This window comes from Spea bombifrons, chromosome 11 (assembly GCF_027358695.1).
Source record: "Spea bombifrons isolate aSpeBom1 chromosome 11, aSpeBom1.2.pri, whole genome shotgun sequence".
In the NCBI taxonomy this organism is placed as follows: Eukaryota; Metazoa; Chordata; class Amphibia; order Anura; family Pelobatidae; genus Spea; species Spea bombifrons.
The window spans coordinates 4,103,471-4,122,617 of NC_071097.1; the positions used below are offsets into that span (position 1 = coordinate 4,103,471).

Below are 19,147 nucleotides of genomic sequence, written 5' to 3' on the forward strand. Positions count from 1 at the left end.
GGGTGTACGGTTGAGTCTTTAGTCTAGATAGAACAGACACACATCCAAAGCATCCTGCTTTAAGACAGATAGTCCCTCTTTGGAACACAAATCCCTGTGTCTTTTTCCCCTGACATTCTTCTTTTGTATCAGTTCAGAATAGCGGTTGAGAGCGGAACCTGGTGTGCCTATAGCTGTAAATATCACAATAATGTGTAATTGTGTATATAACAGCAGACGTTTGAATACCAATTAAATGAATATGATGGTGCTATATAAATCAAGAAATAATAATAATAATAATAATAATAATAATTATTATTATTATTATTATTATTATTATTATTATTATTATTATTATTATTATTCAGCAATTATTTTTATTAATATTATTAGAAATTATAATTATTAAAATTATAAAATCACATAATTATGTAATAAATATTTTCTTCTTCTAAGTGTCTTACTCTGTTTCATTAGTCGTACTCCAGTCATACATGAAATTAAAAAAAAAAACAACTTTTGAATACCTTGTGATGAATTTTCTGCTTTTTTGGCAAATTTATTAATTGTCTTTTTTCCCTTAATTCATTAGATCAAAGCGTCCAGGGCCAGTGCCAATGGCCACACCTCGAATGGACTCGCCAATGCCCGTGATCCCTCATCAGAAGGTAGGCACTTCTACTTGGTTTTATACAATTTTTTAATGTGTTTTTTTTGTAGACGTAAATCTGATTGGTAATTCAGCCATTCTGTGTCTAGTAATATAGCAGCCCGAAATCATATTCGGAATTAAATAAATAAACCCTAGCCATCTGTAACCCAACAAGCACATTGAGAATGTTGGAGGGTCATGGCAAGGACGCCATCTTAATGAAATGGTTGTCTTGAAGATCTACATGGTGTACGTCTTACTCTAGGTGTTGTGTGTGATATGTAGTCATCAACTTGAGGGAGAGTTAAGGTGGTAGGGGTATTAGGCTCCTCTTACTGTCTTCTGCAAATCGGCCCCAATCGGCCCATCTAGTCTGCGCATTTTTCTTGCTGTAAAGACTTAATAAGCCTCCAGTCTCGCTATATGCCTATCCCACGCATCTTTACATTCCCTTGTTATATCGATTCGTGATACCCCTTTTTTAATTCCAGCCTTCAGTAGATATTAGAAGCTGGTTGGCATTTTTTGGCCCAAATTTAAGGGGAAGAATAGAGAAAAGAGGGTCCTTATTTCAAAGAGTCATTCTCGGCAAAAGTTCTAAATCTGGAGAAGTCAACATGGAAACCAAGCGGACGTTCCCAAACATTAGGGTTAAGTTCTTTGCACCAGGAGCGCTCTTTAGAAATACCCAAAGGCACCTTCACCTCCATTAAGGTAGTCATTCGGAAGGGAAGCATCCTCTGTCCACGGTTGGCTATCAATCAGGTATTACCTTATTCATAAATATTTTATGTTTGGTTATAATTCGATTGGTTCAAAGTCTATTGTGATATTGGTCAAAATTACAGGTTCCTCCTTGCCTGTCTATATAAGCTGCACCACCTTGTTGACTTGTCTACTTGAGAAGACATGGATATTTCAGAACACATGGGGGTCATGCCCCCAACCCTCTATAGTTACTCCAATGTAGTTCAACAAACTCAACAGTCAAAAAGGGCGCCATTTTTTTGTATCACTCTGAGAACCCTGTGAAAGTTCTTGAGGGTCATCAACGACTCCCGGATGCATCCACGGCTTGACTTGTAGAATGGTGAATGACCCTGCATGGAATGTGTTATTTGACTACCTCATTGCAATATCTGTTTGTAAAAGTACAAGCATGAGTTACGATGCTATTGTTTCTTTTATTGTGCATGCATGTTTGCTCTGATGGCTTTCTTTGTTTCCTTCCTGACCTGCATGCGCACGACAGGACTACAGCAGAACAGTCTACGGTACTGGCATATCTTCTTCGGCCCTCGGTGGTGTTGTAGCCACCAATGGGACGATGCCAGACTACCTCAACAAGCAAGATGCCCATCCTTCATATGGCTCTACTTCCGTAAGGACCTCATCTGTTAGAAGGTCCATGTCAGCTCATTCCATGGCTTCCGAAACCTCCCCTACAAAGAGTCATGTAGACTCAAAGGCTGATCTTTTGCACAATGACGACACCAATCTCAAAAGCCAATTTAGCACAGCCCAGAATAGACTCTATAACAACCCCATTGGGCTATATTCAGCAGAAACCCTAAACGAGATGGCCGAGAGGCACAGTTTGACTCTCAAGGGAAGGGTATCAGGTGGCCTCCTTAGAGGGTAGGTAACAACTCCATTCCGTTGCCAATTACGAATTCATAAATTATTCTGTGGACAACAAACGCAAGAAATGGTTTATAAATTATGTCCCAAGCTAACGAATTATCAAGCAGATATTCGGAAAGCAGTCAAGACATTTTGGACTCACCAACGATGTTCCAGTAGATGACCCTCAACAAGTATCCATCAAGAATTATCGTACCCAAATTTATACCATTCGAAATGGTTTTTATTTAAAAAAAATAGCAATTTAGTATTTTATGGAGATTTAGAAATGATTAAGCCCAAAAAGTTTTCATAAAATATTCGTCTTGATTTCGACGTGCTTCATAGCTTGATGAATTTGGCTTGGGTTTCCAATGGTCTTTCCAATGTTGACTATTACGTGTTCAGATGACAATAACTCTTGGTGCTTGGGTATAGCTGATAACGCAGGATTGCTTTTCTATTCTTGGCATGAGCTTTTGTGACAAATGTGGTGGGCCAAGGCTTTAGCTTTCGACTTGACCTTTCCAACGGCCAGACTCACGCTCAACATAACTTAAAAAGCTTCGTACATTGCTCAGTCATAACGCCGCTTGCTATTTGTGACCGTAAGGCTTCGCTAAATGTCAAAGAAGAGCATTCATAAAATTAGGAGACTAAAAAAAAAAAAGTCGACTCATTAAATCAAAATGTTTTTTGTATATAATAAAAAAAAATATTAATTAATCACCGTTATTTTTACATATAAAAAGTCATTAAAAGTGAAAAAAAATAATAAAATGAATTAGAAAGCTATACTCCTATAAAAAGCACATAAAAAATTTTATTGAACATTAATCAATAATCCTATGTAACAATATAGAAATATATATGGTACAAAAAATATTACATTTAAATTGTTAAACATTTTACAACAATATACAAAAGTTAAATAAACCGGAAAAAAATAATTTAAAAAGCTCGGCAGTTTTTAACTCCTATAAATAACACATATATATAAAAAAAAGCCTGCAGAAAAAATAAAACTTATTGAATATGAATCAACAGCGCTATGCAACAATATAAAAATTAATATAAAAATGAAATTAAAATTGTTAATTTTACAGCAATATAAAAAAAATCAATAAAGTGAAAAAAATTACAACTGATTTTAAAAAGTCAGAAAAAAATATAACTTCAACTGAATTTTATTGAAGATGAATGAACAATACTAGGCTATGTAACAATATAAAAGAATAAACTATGATTAAAATTATATTTTTGATAATAAAATTAAATTAAAATTGTTATTCATTTCATAACAATGTAAAAATATTACAAATGACGTCATATGATTTTCCTAGTGACATCATACACCCAGAATCTGATAATACAAGACATGCACGATCTCACACAGGTCAAACAAAATTTAAAAAAGGAATTAGGAAATAATTAAGAAGCTTCTTTGACAATTGTAGTTGGAATCGTCGATTCCGTAGAGATAACCTAACATCGAGGCTGCGCATGTTGTGAATAAATCATATATTTTTGTGTGGGATTAGACCGCCTTTTTTAAAAGCCTTCCGCTTTACCCGCTGGGTGCTGCTACCATTATTCTAGAAGAATGAGAACGAGCCTAGATCTGGATTATGTAAATTCTACTGGCGAATTGTTTATATTCCAGTGCGAATGAATGAATATACTTCCACTCTGTGTATATCCAATTTTCCACCTTTCTCCGCCGAAGGCGATAAATTTAACTCTTCTCTAAACGTTTACTTCCCTGTTCTACCTTAAACATGTCATATGGCGTGCAGGGATGAGGCTCGAGGGATTAAAAAAAGCCATGGGCCCATTTTTTTCTTTCTCACCAAATGATACTGTTACACCGGGTTTGACTGTAAGCAGATGCTCAGCTGTTGAACGCATACCAAAAATGGCCATATAACTATCTGCTTACAGCCTCTGTTCCCGATATATCCCTCTAGATACTATAGCAGGCAGATATTTCACAAGCGTACAGTAATGGCGGAATATTCCTGAGACCAATATCGATGGCTCACGATGGTTTTCTGTGGGATATAGAAATGTAGAATTGGACGGGAGGAGCTGACGTGACTCAAAGCTGGCCAAAAGTTGAATAAATTAAACTCATAATGTGATGGACACTGAAAGTCTCAACTCATACTTGGAAACCGTCCTTCTTCAGTTAGCGGATCTACTAATGTCGGTGGGTGGTCCCGCTGATGTCGGTGGGTGGTCCCGCTGATGTCAATGGGTAGTCCCGCTGATGTCAATGGGTAGTCCCGCTGATGTCGGTGGGTGGTCCCGATGATGTCGGTGGGTGGTCCCGCTGATGACGGTGGTAGGCCATAGAAAAATGTAGCGTGGTAGGAGAGGAAGAAGGCAGGGAGTGGGGCGTTCTGCCGCTTTTCGTGACCCGGAGTTGCTCCACGATGACCCAGAGAAGCGGCGCTGTACCCAAAGTCTCCAGGCGAAAACTGGATAGTTGTCAGGTATGCCTGGAAGCCTCTTGGAGATCGTATTGGGTCAGTATTAGTGGCGATACTCTGGCTTTGTGTGCAGCGCGTCTGACGTCAGGTCAAGGTAGTACCGGTAGAGATATGGAGTTGGATGCAAACCCTGGCAATGCCTGTATGGCGTATTTATACTGGAAGCTGTGATTGGCCGCCCCTCCGCGCCGCCATCCTTACTCATCCCAGCGTTCCACTTTTTAAGGATCCGCGGAAGGAAATTCCCTTCCTTGGGGGCCAGTCGCCGTGAAGGAAATACGTCCTGGGGGGGCCGGAGCCATCTTGGCTGTGGCACCACCAAGGATTGTGCTGATTCCCAATGACGTATCCCGGCCTACTCCTAAATCGGCCGTCCCCCTGGTACAAAACCAATGTTTTGTTGCATAATGGACCAGTTACAAGGGAGATATTTGATCTCCTCAACCAGCCTATTTAGTATTTACCCTATGGGGGCCATACCTGCTCAGGACAGCCACCATTGACTTCAATAAATGGCGCGTATCGTTTTTATTGTATGACGGAGGAATTCCATATCTACTAAATTAAATGCTAGCAGTGACTCCCTGGTCTCCTCTTAGTCAATCCGTCCCTGTATTAACCCTTTACTGCTTCTGCTGGAACGCTCTTCCACGTATCCACTACCAAGTTATATGCTTGGTATTATAGGAATCCACTTCATCCGCAGCACCGAGGTTGGTTCGCTACATGATAGAAGTAGATAGAAGCGGGCCGTAGCAAGCAATAGGTGTAATGAAATGTCACTCGCGGTGTCCTTGGGGGAAAAAAGATTTCTCAGGGTCGGCCAACAGACACAAAACCCTCCGTAAGTCCTGCTGGATAAACGGTAATCCTCACATTTTCTGGCCGTTGCTCATGTCGATATTTTAGACGGACAGTTGTTTTTGTATTTCTATTTGAAGATTAGTACGAGCAGCTATGCGATCTCCCCGGTTAATGCGGAGAGCCCTTTAAATATTATCATGCTCTCGGTAGAACTCTGTTAACCATTAAACCTAAGCTTCCTTTGGCATGAATGTTCTATAAACTTAGGTGCACATGCAGCTATGAAGAGCATGCGCAGGTGGGAGTCGTATGTTGACATGTTGCTATGTTTAGCCACTCGCTATAAGTGGCGGTATTTGCTCAATTATAAGACAAGGTTTTTTTCCCAGGCTTCTTCCGTGTCCCCGTCTCCTTTTCTTCCTCCGCTTCTTCCTTTGCCTCTTTTTGTTTTTCTGTCTTCTTCCGCCTTCACCCGCTTTTCCCCGATATCACTTCCTGTTATCCAGGTACTTCCTGCAAAAAGGGGCCAGAGCCTCCGCGATTGGAGGAACGGGGGAGAGGCCGTCGCTGTGGTGCGCATCTTGGCTCCGTTCCTTTTTGCGGAAGTGCTCCAAGAGGCCCAAAATATCGCAGACGGACTTGCGGGGGGCGGGGGGCACAGAAATGCTTCTCTTTCTCCGCAAATCCGTCTTCGCGGAAGTACCTGGATAACCGAGCTGATAGCGGGCGAGAAGCGGACAAAGAAAGGAGACAGAAAGAGGAAAGAAGACAGAAGTACAAAAAGAGGCAAGAGATGAAAATGAGCTGCGGGGAAAACAGACAGGGAGACAGGTAGCACTTATATCAAACCCTCCAATATTTCAGGGACACCTGTGTTGGGGGAAAAGCTGGAAGTGGGCAAGACTGGTGGCCCTGGTCATCCACTCACCTTACCCGAGGGCCTTCTCATGCACTCAGCCGCCAATTGTCACCTAGTGGCCATGTGGACCACAATCAGAGTATCCCCCCCAACTGGCCCATGATCTCCACCCCACCAAAAGCGGGACAGTGAGGCAGCTCTCCATATTCGTTGTTTCTATGTTATCTTGGCACAGTCCTTGTGATTAAACAGTAGAAAGTCTCATTCTTAATCACCACGAGAGACCCTCTGACTTTCAATAGCGTCGCCAGAAAGAATCACCTCAGTGTGGTGCTTGAGTTTGGATGGCAACCAAAATATCACATGACTGACAACAATGGCCGCCTCCAGGTCTGCAGATAAAATGGGAATCGAGAGGCTGTTTATTATTTGTTTCTATGGCTCATAGAAGACATGTTTTGGACGTTCTAACCAAACTTTTTTTTTTTATGGTTTGGTCTAAATTGCCCCAAAATTCATGCGCAGGCCTGGACTAGCTATTCGGCACATTGGGCCTATTGACCTATTCTCTAATCATATTCAACCACTAGTAGCGGCAATCGAGCTCAATCTTCCTCTAGTGATGACTTGTCTCCGTGATCTCTATATATGGGGGTTTCAAAAATAATTCCCCTAAAATGTCTGTTTTCTGTTTTTTTTTTCACAGGTCATAGCCAACACCGTCGCCAAGTTAGTATATTAAAGCGTGCTTGTGTTGATATGGTATTTGACCCGATCGGCATGTAAATGCGTGGAAAGGCATGATATGCAATAAGAAGGGTTATCTCTTTATGCTGCGATCCTGTGGGCAAATTCTAAAATACTAAAAAGCTTCAGGATAAATTATTTTAACATATATAATGACTTTATTTATTACTGTATTTATATATTTATTACTTTAGTAATATTTTATTAATTCATTAATTTTGGCCTGCATCGATACAATGGCATCCTGGGGCATTTTCTCCTCCTTTGCACCATTATCCTTATAAATTAAATTGAATTAAATCAAGCAAAACCATGTAATATACCCAATGATCCGCCTCCATTGCCATAGCAGCAGTTTCAACCATCCTAAATAAATAAATAAACCAAAAATATATATATTAATAATAATAAAATTAAAAAAAAATATATATATACTTGTGAGCTTTTTTTTTAATTAACATAACCCTGAGACTCATGAGATATTAACCCTTTAATAGCCCATCGCGAACATTCCATGTAGCGACTCGCCTAATCTCTAATGGCTCTAATAACTACCGGTAATAGCAGAATTTAGGAATTAACTGGTTAAATACAAATACAAAATTCTACCTCCAAATTCCTCACTCATTGAAATAGTTATGTATATGTCACAAAACAGCAAAAAAAAGAATCTTTTCGGCCATTTAAATTTTTTTTTGAAATATTAAAAAAATATATATATTTTTTTTTAGCATGCTAATAATATATAATAATAATAATAATAAATAAATAATAATAATATAATGAATTCCCTTGTTTTTTCCCCCTAAACCTACATAATATTTATTCCTGTTTAATCTACATCAGCGTCTGGTGTCCAGCCGTATTTCCAAACATTACCTAACAGAGCGTACGGAAACTTTTTCTAATGGGTTTCCGAATTTGTCTTTTCGGAATGCTGCAAAGAATCTGTAGCGTTAAAGAAGAGTTTAAGTCGTACGTTTACGTTACGCTCATATCGAAGGGCTTTTTTTTCCATTTCCCCCGGGATATCGATATATTTTGCATGTTAAGATACGACCGCCGTTGATTGCCCATAGTGCATTCCATGCATGACCGCGTTCCTGCTTTCCCGTTATTCCCAGTGATTGCTAATGCATGTCCGGTTATTTATGTCATCGCTGCACGGATTAACCCTTTCTTGGCGTCAATAACACTTTGGATCCCTATACCCTCTTTTTTTCCCCTCTAAATTCCCTTTTTTTCCCCAACATCCCTCTCCTTGTCTACCCTTCACTTCTGTGCCGTTCACCGCCCGCTTCACTTCCCATTAGCTCCGAGTTTGTGGAACGCTTCAACCCCAATGTCCTGAAAGACTCGGCGCTCTCCACCCACAAGCCCATCGAGGTGAAGGGTCCCGGAGGGAAAGCCACAATCATTCATGCTCAATATAACACCCCGATCAGCATGTATTCACAAGATGCTATCATGGACGCCATTGCTGGCCAGGCACAGGCCAGAGGCAGCGACCTCAGCGGGTAAGGAATCCATCACTCTTTCTTGCATGATTCACAAGGAATAAATCGCTGGGACGGAAGTCATCCACCAAAGTTTGCAGGAGAGTTGCAGTTTCAACTCACCACCTTCGGTTTCTAGAGTCCACCCCAATGAGCTTCTTCTGTGGCAATGGTGAAATAGTCCTGCATAACATATAGTAAAGTCTCCAACAAACGAGTATTCTTAATGCATTTTGCACGGGCTCCAATTTTGCACGGGCAAGTATACTCGAGTACAACTCCAACATCGTCGATGCAGTAAAACGCGTTGGTGTCCATGCAAAGTGAGTGAACTATGCATTCTGCAGGGCCATTTCCACCCTCCTTGCAGCAGAAGCGCACTGGGCTTGTCCATTCATATTGTATAACGAATACAATGAGATGAAATCTCCTGCTTTAGATGCCTTATACCTGCCACGGAACACTGATTTCTGGATTTTAATGGTACATTTTATGAAAATATGTAAACTAGAGTTATTTCACGTGCAAAAATGATTCATCAATTTGAAAAAATAAATAAATCATATAAATATATATAAATTGTATATCGATGTCCATTCTGGCTTATGCATACCAATTTAAAGAAGTAATTAAATAGGCAAACATAATAATAATTTAATAATAATATTATTTATGACTATTTTTGACACTTAAAATCTTTCCCCCCCGAAAATAATATTTCCAAAAGATAAATATAATAAGATTTTAAAATGAGTTATTTTATTTCTTCTCTGAACGTCTGAGACTGTGAAGAAACGGACATTTCTTAAGCTATAGTTTCACTGAATTCCTCATATCTAAGAGGAGATGACCTGTTGGACACCATATGTATTTCCCCGACAATTGACTATATGTCGATTCTGACAAGTTACAGAAAGGTAGCCGTGGGATGTTGTGGGACCACAATTCCCATAATTCTCAGAAACTCTTTATCTAACCAAGTCCTAAATCAGGATTATGGGATCTATGATTAAGAATGATTGGCTGGGTTGGGTTGTAGGTTCTCAGGTCTAGCAACGCCACGAAAGGTTCTTCCAGGTCTCCAAAAACCTATGGAGTCCTTCACGCTTCTAAGATGCTCTACAGAAGTCTAGAAGAAGTATTAGAAACCTGATCCACATTTCCTTTTTAGCCTTTCTTCAACAAACATGAGCTAAAAACGATAGATTCCATAGATGGTCAGCCCTATAAATGTTACCACCACGGGAGACGGTCATGTTTGAGTATTTTATCTATGCAACTACAGAAGGTGATAAACAAGATTAGTTTTTCAGAAGATTAGTTTAAAAAAAATAACTATAACTAAACTATAAAAACATGGATGACGATGATGGACCTTATGTAAAAATACACAAGGTCCATCAAGGTCAACTCTTTTGATCGCCCATATATACTGACCCAGAAGAAGACAAAAAAAAAGGACTTTTATCCAATATTGTCCCCCAAAAATCCTAACTGGCTCCAATGGAAACCAGATTATTTGCTGGATCAACACGACCTTTGCTAAAGTGGAATGCCAGTGTTCGTTAACCCCTTAATGACCAAGCCCGTACATGTACGGGCTCAAAATGGATTGTTTTCAATGGGTTTAGGGCCTGCCCATCGTCCTGAAGGGGTTAAAAGGGAATCCTTAAAGTATTAATGGAATCCAACAAAACCACGTCACATGGCAGTAGATTCCGCATCTTAACTGCAAAGACTGTAAACATAACTTGCTTTGCTTAACATGAAACCTCCTTCCATCTATCCTTGGAGGATACCCCTTAGTTGTCTACAAAGACTATATGAGTGGAAAGAACCCCGGACGGAGGAACATAATTGTCCTTCTAGATAATTCCACGTAGACGTCTTTTCTCCAGCATAAACAATCCCAATTTGGATTTTTGTTCTCGTGACTGATACTTTAGTATTCCCAAGATGTGGAAAATAATACTGAACCGCCTATTATGGTGGTTCAATAAATAAATGCATACGCGTACGTTAAGAATATTCCATTCTTTGAATGATTAAAGCAGGGATCTATTTTTCAATGTGGGTTAATTACAGACCGGTAAGGGTTAACCCCTCTAAAAGGGACAACTCTCTAGAAGGGTTTTTATAACGGAATAAGGCAACACAAGGGAATAGAAATCGATACAATGGGCAGACCTATGAAATGCGTGCTGTATCTATGAATAGACCGTTAAACAGACTACACCACTGATGTCAAATTAGCAATGAGCTCATTAAACATTAACACCCAGCCGCTTAAAGGTCTGTTTCAGTCCGTAACTCAACCAACGAGCTGAAAATGCAAGAACATTGTAATGCGATAGTGTAAACGTGTTAAAAAAAAAAAAAAACTTTCTCCGACTGTAGTTGCATAAATAGTACAGCTATTCCTGTATCAGGAAAACTCTGTTTAGAGGCTCCCGTCAAGTAATAATGGCTGTCAGGCTGTCGGGGAGAAGGGCTGTCAGGTCCGCTCAAGCTTTCAAAGCCCTGTTGCTTAAGCACAAAAATGTCGCCATCTAGTGGCACGGATTGGCAAAGCACCGAGACGCACTTCAGTGTGGTTTGTAGCTTTAACTGTTTAATGAACTGCTTTTTGTCCCTCAGAAAAATTGTGAATGTTACGCAGTCAGCGTTAAAATTTCATAATATTTAAAATTAAATTAACAAAACTGACTCATTTTCCAGCTGTTTCAAAGACTACACAGAAAATAACGTGGAGGGGTTTATGTAGGAAATCTATAAATGACAGAAATCCAAAAAATCTAAACTAAAAATCAAATCTAAAAATCAAAGAGATTATTTAAAAAAAAAATCTGCATAAAAAGGTTTTTGTTTTAAAAGTTCTAAATTTAATACTATTTTTATTTTAAGCACCATAAGTATGAAATAATCTGGCAAATTCATTTTTAAATAGTTTATGGAGGGTTCTATCTCGATTTTCCTCAAAATTCTATTTTTCTATATTTTATTGTATATTGGGTTCCATTTTGCATATTACAGCATGTATTCTTTCGTTATTAGAAAATTAGGCTGATGTTTAATTTTTCCCCACCACCCCTGGTGGCCTCTACTGAAACCAGCATACTTAAGTACACTTCCTGCACATGCTCATTAGCCCTCCTACTGTGGCTTTAGGCTCCTGCTTAATCTTATATGATAGAGACTCAAATCGTATCCATGAAGCATTATGAATCCAGCTTCCTCATGGAAGATGTTGACCCTTCATGATGCATAATTATTCAATATGATGAAATGACTCATTGAACATCATATAGGGTCATGTGATATCTTGGTGTTTCATGATTTCACGTTTCCTGAACATAAAATCAATATATATCATATATCAAGGGTTTCTACCTGACTTTATATTGTATTCCTGCAAAACGAAACTCAATTCACAATCTAAACTTGGAATTTGGGTCAGTACTTTTAAAGACCGGGTGCACAAATCGAGTCCTCGGGGGCCACAAACAGGCCAGGAATTCTGCGTATCCTAGCCTGAAAACAAGTATTTTAATGCATTTTTCGTTATTTTGGCCCATTTGTGGCCTCTGAGGTTCTACACTACCGGTCTAAAGCATGTTTGGACTTCCTACGTCTCTCCATCACCTTTACCTAAACTGGTCTGGAGGAGATAATCCAACAGCAGCAGCTGCAGAAGGTCCAACCATGTCCTCATTTGGCTCATTCTTACATCGTACAGGTCTAATCTCCCTCCTTACTAAATACAAATAAATAACTGAAAAGAGGTAATTTCAGAATCCTTTCGTCCTATGTTTCCAACAGCTGATCCACCTTTCTCTAATGTCCACGCTTCCTTCATTGTGTCCTATGTGATACATTCGATTAAATGCTTTTTTTGATGTTCATTATGTTTGTGCTTCCTCTAATTGACTGTCTTCTTCTTCTTTTTTTTCCCCCCTTCTTCTCCTCTATACCCATTCTTTCCTCATTAACGTATTTCTTATACTAACGTCGCTCTGTTGTGCCTATCCCACCACCATAATGATGGCGACCAAACTCCATTATCAATTGGGTTTGGTCATATCAATCACAGTGAGCCCGAAGCTTCGTTGGTGTAAGTAGACGCGTCTTTCTAACTTCAAGGGAAAGACTAAATCTGATTTGTTCCTTCTAGGTGCTGCTCATTCATCTTTTTTTTGGGGGGGGTCACAACCCCTGTTCTAAATGTCTTTATTTTCCACAGTGAGAATGTTCCAGGGTACAGTCATTCTAAGTATTCCTACCAAATTCCAATGTCACGTGTAGCATCGAGCCGGCACGTCGTCGTATGATGAATATGTATATACGGGTCACTCATATAAATGGGAAAAAGGAGGGGGGGGAGATTAACCCCTTAATGACAAAGCCCGTACATGTCACACACCCCTACATGATGTGAGAATGTGTGCATTTGGGCTATACATTGTCCCATGTACAGTCACTAAAACATAACATGGTCTACAACTTCATCACCACGTTTTGAAGGCACTTGCGTTGACCTTCACAGTTGGATCTTCTGTCTAGGGTGCCACCCAAGTGAAAAATCAACGAGCCGGTTAAATGATTACATTACAATATTTATCATCACAAAAATAAGCTTGATGGCATTAAAAAGACTATTCTGGGCAAACTGGACCAATCTAGGTTAACCCAACACTTGGAAAGGGACGTGTAGGCAACTATAGGACCGTTCCATGAGCTAGGGTACTCCAAAGTCAACGAAGTCATGAAGCGGAAAAACAGAATTCCAGAATTTAAGGCTGATCAGATAATGTGGTTTTCATAATCGATATTGGTCTACCAGGACAGGACAGCCACCACTGCTCTATGGGATAAATATTTTTAGAATGGAAACCTTTTTTAAGCTATGGCGACGAGATCAAAAAGCCAACAAAACAAATCAATAAAAAACACTGGTTCTAAAAAAAACCCCAAAATCGAAATAATATTTGTGATTTTCCTACATATAAGAGATTTGACGCATTAAACATTTTTGCATTAATTATCTTAAAACATATGTTCTAGTCCACGGATCTTGATAAGCCACGCTCTTCGATGACCGATAAAAAAAACCTTCCGATGAAGCCTGGTTCGTAAAACTATGTATTTTACAAGCTCGTGTCGGGTTCTAGAAGACGCAAACCTGCTTATCATACGTTCTTTTGTTAGTAATCTTTTCAATCTAAATACCAAGAACCAAGAGTTATGGGTGACATACTGTTATGTTCTCTTTGTTTGACCTTGTTACAATCAAACCTCGTAACGTTTACAGGAACAACATTCTGAACGCCATAGAATATTTTACCTCCTATGAGGCCTTTGGCCCTTCAAATTTGTTAAATTAATAAATCAGACAAAAAAAAAAAAAGAAAAAAATATATAATATTACAAATTATTTAAAGAGGTTTGATTGTATTTAACTGTTTCTGTTAATGTGTTATCTTATCTTATGTAAAAAAAGGCATTTTGGTTTAAAATAATAATAATAATAAATTATCAGTTACGTATGATACCTACTTGAACCTCCATGGGTAGTCCATTTGAAATATTTGGTTATATCTGGCCAATTATCACCAATTTTCCATTAACCACCATTATTTTCGACCAAATAGCCTTTTGAGACCCTATTAAAATGTACAAATAACCCCCAAAAATCTATATTTCGAATATTTGCTAACAACTTTTTTTTTCTATATTTATTGAATCGGTGTTAATAATGGCAACACAGAGACGTTGGCATTATCGCCATTTTTAAAGGCAAGCTCTGGTATTTTGACGTGGTCCTTTCCCTTCGATGCTCCGCTAAATCTTTGCCGGTGGTACCTAGAGGAAAAGTGGTAGCTTAAGAAAATTTTGTGAAAGAGATACTTATTTAAGAAATATCCCAAATTATTATTTAACCCACGCCACAATCGGGTAATTTTAAGAGATCGGCTGGTTCATGGAAGTGGCTTGATGGAGGTCAACCGACAAGCATACTGTGTATGGTGGCCTCGAGTCAGAGAGCCACAATGGGTTGGCCGGTGGGAAGTTTCCTTGATCTTCATCCTGTGGTTGATCCCAAAGGACCCACATATCTCAATTATTTCCTAGCACAGGTGGGCTAATACGGGTCCGTCTTTCAGACCCATCCTAACAGCCATCCATGCTTACGTGAGGACAGAAAGAAAACCTTCTCAATGTGGTGGACTTGAGTTCCACCACATGAGTAGGTTTGAGTTCCATGCATCAACGTCAAATTCAAGGCTTGTCTTATCCTCTTCTCTGTGTAACCCAAACAGCAGTGATTTGGTATCATTTTAAGCCCTTTTGTGTTTTCGAGATCCCTTTGTTTCTCTAGACGTCTTTCTCCAAAGTTTTACATGAATGTATTCTTCCGCATGATACGGGGAACGTGAAACTTTCTATAAGCGATGTCCAACTCCCATCTTTCTGCATTGCAGTAACCTGCCTGTTAAAGATCCTCATGTAGACATTGCTTCTCCAGTGTATCAGGCTGTGCTTAAAACTCAGGGCAAAAGTGAAAACGAGATCGACGACTGGGCGCGCCGAGCTGCGAATCTGCAGTCCAAATCCTTCCGTGTCCTGGCGCAGCTGACTGGAACGGAATACAGTAAGTAAGCTTTAAATATAGAGTTTGGTTTAATAACCATATTAAGAGCTCTAAATATGATAGAAATCAACTTGATCGAAACGGTAAATGAATGGGAGCTATTTGTAGGAGATGAACGTGTGTTCTTGGGGTTGAACCTGGAGTCTCCGGGGGAAGTCCTGCTTCCCTGAGTCTCCGGGTCAGGTTTCTTCTTTCTCCGGGAAGGGGAGCGATGTTTGGTGGTTTGAGAGGGTGCGAAATGGGTATGACCGAACACGGCTTCCCTGCCCAGAGACTCCGAGACGTGGGACTCCACCTGGAGACCTAAAACCTGGTGGATTCCCAAGTATACTCGTTCCTTGGTTGGAGGTCCAAAGAATTTTTTTTTTATCGAGTTAAAAGAATGAGTTAAATCTGTAACAAAAAAATGATTCCCTAAAACGGTAAAACTAAGCGTATTTTCATTTTGCCTCCACAGTGCAAGATCCTGATGAAGACGCCCTAAGAAGATCAAGGTAGGCATCTAGCAGCAAAGCGGCCATTTTAATTGATAACAATTGCCTAAAGCTCTTAACCCTCATTATTAAAAACAAAAAAAACCCAAAAGTTAACACAACCTTAATTTTTTTGATTGGCTTTGAAACTGGCAACGTTCAAAAGACCCAAACAGTGACCAGTATATATATTTGATTAAATGACTTGTTTTGTACCAATTCATCTAAAAAAAGAAATGGTGTTGTGGAAGTGCTGACTTCATATGAGCAATTTATTTGGATACGATTCTGTGAGAAATAACAGTAAATTTATGCATTCTATGATTTTTTTGAAAAAAAAAAATAATTTATTACACAAGAAATAATAAGACTATGCGTTATAACTAATGTAATAACTAGAAGCTGAGTGGCCAAGCCTTGCTTGATGGACAACGCAGCCAATGTTGACCATCATTCAATTATGATGATGTCATATCGCAGAGCTCGGTAGCGAGGATGGTGCCCGGAGAGCAGGCAGCTGGGGATCCTGCCCTGAGTCAAGCCTAGATCAGCTCCCAACTTAAATAAGTCGCTTCTGACTCCAATGAGCTTCTGCTGTGGCAAGGATTGAGCTTGTCCTGCATAATTCATAATGAAATCTCCAAATGATGTTCCGGAACCCCTCGCGCATAAACTATACATTGTACAGGGCCAGTTCAGCTCTTCCTCCAGGTAAAGCTCACGTGGCACAGGTCTGGTGTAGCGAAGGCGGAGAGCTGGAACGTTCCATTCTCCATCAGACTCCCGATTTAGTGAGATGTGTTATCCTTGTATTAGTGAGACTTGATAAGTAATAAAAAAAGTGTTAGAGGGAAGCTCTTAATCCTTAAAAAATATGGATCTTTAATAATTTTTTGGAACGACGTAGTGAAAAAAAAAATACAAAATTAAAAAATACTCAAGAAGTGAAAAATGGAATAAATTATAACAAAGTTATAGAAAATAATGTTGATGTATCCAAATAAATTGCTGTGTCGTACGCAGGGGAGTGAAGGTCACCGTCCCTAACTCCGTTCTTCCTCCTCTCTCTCTCTCTCTCTCTTTCTCTCTCTCTCTGTTTCTCCATGCCACAGGGAAAAGTTTGAAACGGAACGTAACAGCCCACGCTTTGCTAAATTACGTACCTGGCATCACGGCCTTTCAGCCCAAATCCTTAACGTTAAAAGTTAAACGCCCCCCCCCCGTAACACGGTATTAAATGGAAAGGCACAACACACCGTACTGCATTACCATCCATTAAAAAGATTCACCCTATAAATAAACCTATAAATATATAAATAGACAACACAGGGATATGTTCTTGCAGTGCCTGTCAGGATTTTCCTTTCTGTATCAAGTTGTTTAACTCGCCATTATCAAATAAGAGAGAAATAAAATATATATATATATAATAATAAATAATAAAATAATGCTTGTAAAGAGATTATCATATGCTTTATGTTGTATTTGGGATTCTAGAATTAAAAGAAAGCGATAGTGCTGATGAAACGCTAAATTCTGCTGTATTTCAATTTCCTTTAAAAAACAAAATCAATAAAAAAAAATAAAAAAGATAAAAGTAACCTTTGTCAGGTTTTGTGTTATTATTGTATATACTGCTGGTCTGGAGATTGGAAAGTGGAGGCAGCCATGCTTATGTAGGCTCACGTAGGAAATGGATATGGCCGTAGTGGTCCAAAAGAAGATGGAGGCTTACGTTGAAGGACGATACCTTTAACTGGGCCAACATAGAAGAAAGATGCAGTCTTATCAGCCTTCAGGACCTTCGAGGTTTCTTCTCCAGGTTAAAGGAGAACTGGGACCTCAAGACCTCCGAGGTCCCAAAAGGCTATGTGACTCTATATCTCTTTTTTGGCCCAATAAAAGGAATCACCTTGAAATGCGTACGAAGGATGCACATCTGTAGGTTAGCAGTAGAATCTGGTTTGGTTGGCTAGGGTCAAAGTCTTGCGTAGTTGGGTTTCGAAGTGCCATCAAAGTATATACAATCAAAGAACATTGATTTAGCTTATGCTTTGGGTTCTTGTAGCTAAAGGGAAGGGATAACAGAGATACAGCTGGCCAGCTTAGTCCTGGACATTCAAATTGTCTCTACTTCACCGGTTGATGACAAGAACTCAGAAGTCAACATGTTTTTTGTGGAACTCCAAGAAATAATCTTGGTGTCCACTTCAGGTCAAAGACTTCCTCGTCTTTGCGAGGTTTGAAGTCCTATATGGGTTTGATCTGTACATGTAGACATCTCCCAAAGGTTGTCGGCTTTGGTAATGTTCAAGGCGCTAGTTGGTTGAATGTTTCGAGTTGGCTCCAGTTGAGGCCTTGCTAGTTTGGGTAGTTAGGTGGTTAGCGACACATCTACATTTTGCTATTCATATATAACACGTAATCATTATATGTATATATTACACAAGGCAGGAGAAGATACTTTAAGACTCGGAGCAGAAGGTTGCTAATTGTCTCAGTGGTATAGAATCACGTTGACCTCGTAGGCTGCCAGGTTGGGATTCCATACTACGACCTAAATGCTTGGTCCCATATAATGTAATACATATTCTTGGCTCTATTATACTTTTTATCATTTCGAAAGGACTGCATATGTTGTGTTTCCTAAATTCCGATCTGCCTACTTCTGTACCGAGTTTAAAAAAAAAAAATTATATATTTTTTTTAAAAGGCTTGTAAAGATTTGCTGTGAAATAAGATATATCAGGGCTTTTGTCCCCTTGAATGTACTAATACTATTAGGCTGAATTCAAAAAGGATGTTTATATGTGATTAATATCAGTACGATGCCCATGTAATGTAAGATACTGATTCTATCAGCTTCATTATTAATGTTGCTTTCGATTTTAACATTTATTTTGTTTATTGCTACTGCTTATACATTCTCTGTACCGATAGCGGCAATTTTTGTGGTTGTGAAAATAAACCAAAAAATTAAATAAACATCAGCATTGTTCTTGTTTGTCTTAATCGATAGTTGAAACCTTATTGACCTAAAAAGATCAGTATATTTATATTTAAATGACTAAGAATTACATTAGATTTTCACACAAAAAAAACCTGTTTAGAACACGAATATTTTTTTTTTTAAGGCAGGGCCCCTCTGTATACATAAACCAACCAAATTGCATTGTTTTGACAATAATAATTGCCAAAATAACCATAATTTTTATTATTATTATTATTATTATTATTATAATTATTATAATAATTATTATTATTATTACTTCCCCAAATACCACTTAAAAAACAATTAATTTTATAACATACAATCTACATCTTATAACGTTTAGGGCACAAACGTCGAATGCTAGGCTTGCATCAGGGT

General features: G+C 38.9%; 1 protein-coding gene across 1 annotated transcript in view; it reads left to right on the forward strand.

The window, feature by feature from the left end:
- Nucleotides 1-18,762, forward strand: part of LDB3 (LIM domain binding 3) — a 39,244-nt gene extending 20,482 nt beyond the window's left edge. The window contains exons 4-10 of the mRNA XM_053451267.1: nt 575-650; nt 7,119-7,141; nt 8,473-8,676; nt 12,746-12,766; nt 15,135-15,304; nt 15,762-15,798; nt 16,890-18,762. Of these exons, the coding sequence (XP_053307242.1) occupies nt 575-650; nt 7,119-7,141; nt 8,473-8,676; nt 12,746-12,766; nt 15,135-15,304; nt 15,762-15,798; nt 16,890-16,986 (628 nt within the window). The 3' untranslated portion in view covers nt 16,987-18,762. The remainder of the gene's footprint in view (nt 1-574; nt 651-7,118; nt 7,142-8,472; nt 8,677-12,745; nt 12,767-15,134; nt 15,305-15,761; nt 15,799-16,889) is intronic.
- The last annotated feature ends 385 nt before the right edge of the window (nt 18,763-19,147 follow it).